This window comes from Simochromis diagramma, unplaced genomic scaffold (genome assembly GCF_900408965.1).
Source record: "Simochromis diagramma unplaced genomic scaffold, fSimDia1.1 OVJJ01000308.1, whole genome shotgun sequence".
Lineage (NCBI taxonomy): Eukaryota > Metazoa > Chordata > Actinopteri > Cichliformes > Cichlidae > Simochromis > Simochromis diagramma.
The window spans coordinates 1,872,063-1,878,062 of record NW_024386785.1 but is presented as its reverse complement, the minus strand read 5'-3'; the positions used below and the strand labels follow the sequence as shown (position 1 = coordinate 1,878,062).

Below are 6,000 nucleotides of genomic sequence, written 5' to 3'. Positions count from 1 at the left end.
CAAATAAAGGATCTTGAATCTTGAAGTTTGGTGTGATCTGCATAGCAGTGAAAATGTATGCTATGTGTAGACACAACATCAATCCCTTGAATTAGGTGCCTTGATTCATAGGTCGGTGTTCAGTGCTTCAACAAGTGACAAAATAATCCTCTGAAAATGGTCAGATATCAGGAGTGGACTGAAAATGAGTGAAAAGCAGAGAAGCTTCAGAAAACCAGGAGCTCGATTACATCAGATCCCTTTTAAAATGATGGCTGTTTCTGTGATATTTGCAGGAGCACCCCTTACATATTTATTATTATGTGAATCTGCAAATGTGCCTGCAGATTTCTGTACCATTTTATCTGGTAACAAAATTTGGTACAGGGCACTAAGTGTCCATGTCAGAATAAGGGGTAAAAGGAAACACAGTGGCTTGTAATCTGTATACACGACACTAGAGGTCAGTGTTTTACCAAGCATACCCCTGAATCCATTGATGCTAGAGCTCATAAGTTAGATACAAAATAGATCCAGAAACAATGAGCCAAGAGCGATTCTGGGGGGTTTTGGACAGTTTGGGGTTTGTTACAAACTGCTGGACCTGCACGAGCAGTTTGTAACAGTGAAGGATAAATGTTGAGGAACAAACGCAGCACACCACATTCTGATTTCTGTTGTCTTTATTAGTGGAATGGAATATACACCTCTGTGCTTTAATGCTGTTTTCTCCGTCATTCATCCATCGCTCCTCACTCTCTCTCTGAGACTGAACATCAACACTTTAACTCTGAGGCGTCTGAAATGCTGCTGATCATCTCATCTAAGCTCCCATTGTGTCACCTCAGGATCAGACCAGTGTGCTTCAGTCAGGTTCACCTGACATTTAAAAAAAAGTGACATTTAAATTGAATTACCTGTGCTCAAATGCTTTAGAACCACCACGTCATTCTCAAAGCAACATAAATAAGTTAAAGAGCAACTTAACACCCAGTTTTAACCGGAAACAGTCTTTCACACATTCATCAAATCTGTTGCACACATAACTCTGGTTCTATGAGTAGTCTTTGGGCTTCTGGAAACATATAACAGTGTAAGCAGTAGACAGAGTCAGAAAGAACAGTTTATATTTTTCCCCAAGACTCCGGATCCTCATCAGGAGATTCCTGTTGCTTATAAATCTAAACACAGCATTAAGGAAAATTGTTATTTTCTCGTTACTACATTACATTTAATTTCATCTCATTACATTTCTCATTAATAACTGGAATTATTAGGTTGCTCTTTAAACCTCGTGCTGAAACTGTGACATACAGAGAACATCTGACTGGAGGGGGGGGGGGGTTAATGGATGAATTTGGACCTGCCGACCAATCACAATAAAATCTATGACTGCGGTAACCACTACACTTAAACCGTGATTATTACATCTCATGGTCAGGCCAGTCCCCAGGACAGCGTCACCCCCTGAATCACTACACGTATGTCCCGTTCTAAGCCATGACTGAAACGTATATATTACATCTCTATGAAGGTTTATGACAGGACTAAATTACCAAAGCAGGACGCTCAAATTTAAATTTAGATGTTTCCTGATTTCCAGAGACAACAAAGCAACATGACATTAAACAGCAGATCCCGGTAAATTACAGTCAAGCCATGAATCCCAGCCATGGCTCCACCCATCAGCATCTGCATGAGTGACAGTACCTCACTCATGAAATAACACTGGATTTATATCAACTTAAAAAATGAACTTGCTTCACAGTTTTGGAATTTAAAAGTAATAATAATTAAAAGAAACGTGTAAGGTAAAGGAAATGTAAAAACAAAAGTCAGAAGGCCAAAGAGGCCACAGCGTATCAGCTGGCTAATTGAACACAACCTATTTTTGAGTTTGATAATAACTGACTTAAAGAGTAAGCGAGTGGGTGTCAATGCGCCTTTTTTGTGTAATTGTCATTCGACACAGACAGTGGGGGGGTGGATGCCAGCTGGAGGCCATAGCTACAGAATAAAGCGAAAACATTGAGACTGCGAAGGTATTTCAGAAAACAAGCCAAAGATCCGTCCAGCCCGTCCGTCCAGTCCCCGCTCTCTCGTTAAACTACAGGAGAAAACAGATAAAATACCTATAACGGTATCCATGCATATTTGTGACTGCTCATCATACGAACACATACACGCATTCACACGTACACGCACAAACAGCCGCCCGACCTCGCGCATACACACTTTGCATTCTGGCGAGGAACATGCCTGAATGATTCACTGATAATAATCTGCTTCTCGGTAATCTAACTGCTCGGTGGTGCAAACACTCGTCTTGAAAAGATTCAGGGACAGAGGGGATGAGGAAAACAAACCAACAACTGGCAGGAGAGAAAACAATAAGAGTCGTCATGCAAAAGAACAGATGATGAGATTTTCTTCCCCACTATGTCGTGTTTTTTTCTCTTTTTTTCTCTGATATGCTTTATAAATTCCTATGATCAGTAGTGCTACTTCTACTGTACGAGGCTCATGCACGAAGGAACGCCAGTCAGATACCCGATGACTTTCATCTCTTTTTTCTTTTTCTCTATTTTTATCTTTTTTTTTTTTTTTTAGATTTGAGGATTTGATTGGAAGATGCGGGTGAAAGTTTATGATACAAAATATGTTACAGTATGTACCTCTTGTCTTCTGTCTGTGTGTCACGCATTCACACTTGCTCTTAAATGGTTCGAGGAAACGCTTCAACAAATCGCTCGCAGCTGAGCTCACACGTGGCCGACGGCGTCCACTCTTGAAAAAGCATGTATGGTTTTGAATGCACGTGCTGACGTATATTTAAAGGGTAACTTTCAACACATCTGAGCACGAGTCTCCGCCCAGTGAGCGCTGACGCTACATGCTTCCATAGATGCAAACAGAGCCTTTATTTTACTCAAATCAGTGCACTGAACTCAGTTTAAACTCATATTGAGTTACCATTTCTTTCCGCCTGCATACTAAGAAGTAAAAACATTAATGTTCAACTTCAAATCCCATTTGTAGAGTTGTGATCATTATTTTAGTTATACTAGATTTAGATTTTTGTGGATTTAGCTGATAACAGACTGAGACTCTCGCACAGATTCCTCTCTGTCAGCGTTCAGATGCCAGTAAAGGAGTCTGGAGTCAATCTGGTCGCAGAGCGGTTTCATTACAAGTGTAAACATGATTACCAGGTGTATCAACAACATTTCTTTTACAGTTATGAAGTGATTTTGTTGGTTTAAAAAGGGACTCGCCCGATCCATTAACAGTAACATACTTAGCTGACTTACTGTCCAGCTGATAGATGTTCACACTTTTGAATGTCACTGGCAGCCTCGTGCTCAGAGAAACAACTATTTGTAAAGAAGCATCATGACTTGTTTAATTGGATTATACATTTAAAAGAAATAAAACAACTAAAAATTCTAAAAGTTTCTCATTTGTTGGAACTTTAGTTTAGCATCATAACATTACCTTATGTTATAAGAGCATGTTGGCAAAAGATTAAATAAGCTCTATAAATATTGTGGATGAGTTACTCGTATTAAAGCCTTTAAAAGCATGAAGACATTACAGAAGAAACAGAGGATTAATGATATAAACAAGCGTGAATCATCGCTCATGTGGATGTTTTCCACTTCAGCAAAGATGTGAAAAACAAGCCTTTTTCTTCCAAAGTGTCCGTCGTCGGAGCGAACGTACTCTCAGCGCTTAAAGAGCTTTCAGTGTCGGCGTTTCCTTTCCCCTTCAAATCTATTGCAGAGTACTCGTTATGTTCTCTCTCAGTGGAAAGATCGCATAACAAATGCATTTTTTTAGTTGCTTTACACTTTGTTCCCTGCAATAATTACTGTAGTTTTAAACACACACATTATAACTGTTATTAATATTATTCTGTTCATTTGTTGATGCTATTTTCCTGCTTGTTGTAATGTTGCATATTTTGAAAGGTAAAAGGCTCTTGATCCCGGTCTGGGCGTTAGTGTCAACACTGACAAACACTTCAGAGCTACAGTCAGACTAGACCAGAGTAATCCAGTCCAGGACCATTAATTTAACTCTCCACTGTTTATTTAGAAAACCAGGTGAGTCCAGTGCTGCTCAGACCAGCTCCTTAAAGATGCAGACTGCCCAGTGTAGTTTTGCGAGTTGCTCAACAAAGATTGTTGGGTTTCACTGAGCTTCCCAAATTATTTGAAGGTCAAGTGATCAAGAGTTCCCCTTCATGATTTCCTTGATTTTCTAAATATGAGACCTTCAGCTGCTCAGCGAGAACCGTCAGAGAGCTCGTCCACAAACTCTTCAAAAATCCATTTGAGTGCAGATGAGTCTTTCAGCTTTTTGTTTAGAGTTTAAACCTTCATGTTTCAAGCAAAAGAGATCCAGAAGTGAACTTAGCTGTGCAGCACTGTCGCTCCATTCAGGCTTCAACATGTAGTCTGTCGTTGGAATGAAAAGAAATCCAGCCAAAGAAAACAAAAGTTGCGGCACACGTTTCCTACAAGAAAATAAAAACCTCAAAATGTCTTAGATATGGCCCTTCAAGCTGCTGAGGGTTATTTGGTTGTCTACAGGTCATCTCCATTAAATCTTTTACCAATAACTAAACCAGCCTATTCTAAACGATCCTCTGGTGGTTGTTGGTCCCTCCCAAAGCAACAGGTAATGCTCTCTTGTTTTTATAAAACCACTCAGTCCATTCATGTCGAGTTTACACTGAAAAATAAAACTTCTGTCGTCAGCAGTCATTTAGCATGCCTCCTCTAAAGGAGGGAAAACGAAGCCAGCCAAACCATCAGCCAGTTCGGGATGACTTTTGGAGTCTTGGCTTCTTTTCCACTGATGTTTCAGGTTGAACCCTTCATGGGTTTGTGCAATGAGATCTAAAAGGTCAAAACTGTGCAAGGCGGGTCAAATGTGTGCAAGGAGACAAAATGCATGAGGGTGGATCCTAAAGGTTTAAGAAGGTCTTTTGCTTCGTTCATGAAGTTGTAGCTTTTGATTTGAGCTTTTTTTTTTTTTTTTTTGAGGTTCTTATTTTTCAGTTGTCGTTGGATGTGGTCGTACATTTTGCTTCCCATCTCACCTGCCGTTTTAGCTATACGACTGTTTAATCCATGTAACCAGCGAAATGTATGTGGAAGTTAAAGCAATCAGTCAGGAATCAATCTGAGTATTTTCTTCCCGATATTTCAGCTAGCAGCGCCCCAGATCCAGGATCAGAGGTTCAAAGGAAGTTCACTGGGAAAGTGGCTGGTGGGGCGGAGGGGTGTCAGGAGGGATGTCATGTGTGGAGCTGGAGGTTATAAGGAGGAGATTTTGACGGTTTCATGGGTAAAAGCTGTTGCTCGGGTGTTGCGCAGGATGCCGGGGATGGGGGCAGGCGATGGGGGGAGGCTTTCGTCCGGTGTGTTGGCCGGCGGCGTGGGAATGCTGATGATTGCAGCAGTGAAATCTTGTTCCCCGCAGTTCAGCTTTAGGTTGTCAGCCTGGGCGTTCAGACTGGAACGACTGAAATAAAGAAAAAGAGAAAAGAAAAGATAAGCAAAAGGTTGTTTTTTTATTTTTGTGATAAATTTAGATACGCAGGTGTGTATCTTTATCCGATTATAGCATCTGTGTTTACGTTTGTGGCGGTATGGAGGTTGTTTTGATATGCAGGGTGTCCAGTTCCTGGACGCTCCCCCGGCTGACTGATGCAGTGGAGTTAGCCAGGCGCATGGCGGCTCGCCTCCTGGCCCTGCGGGGGCAGCAGCCGGTGGGGTTGTTCTGTGCCCCCTGCTGGCTGGATAGAGAAGTGCTGCGACTGGTCCTGAAGCCCACTGACTCAGTCATACACAGCTCGCTGTAGGTCATCTCATCTGTGAACTCATGGTTCTGTAAGCAGAGGCAGGAAGGAGGGAGGTCAGCTGAAGTTTCGATCTTGCATGTGTGGATTGTGAAAGATTTGCATTTCTCTGAAGTCGTAAATCTAAATCTTTGTGATTTTCTGCCTCTGCA

The 6,000-nt window shown here is 41.5% G+C and overlaps 1 protein-coding gene across 1 annotated transcript in view; it reads right to left on the bottom strand.

The window, feature by feature from the left end:
• Window positions 1–668: 668 nt before the first annotated feature.
• Window positions 669–6,000, bottom strand: part of kcnd1 (potassium voltage-gated channel, Shal-related subfamily, member 1) — an 82,704-nt gene continuing 77,372 nt past the window's right edge. The window contains exons 8-9 of the mRNA XM_040022711.1: window positions 5,627–5,877; window positions 669–5,511 (exon numbers count right to left, since the gene is read on the bottom strand). Coding sequence (XP_039878645.1) covers window positions 5,304–5,511; window positions 5,627–5,877 — 459 coding nt within the window. The 3' untranslated portion in view covers window positions 669–5,303. The remainder of the gene's footprint in view (window positions 5,512–5,626; window positions 5,878–6,000) is intronic.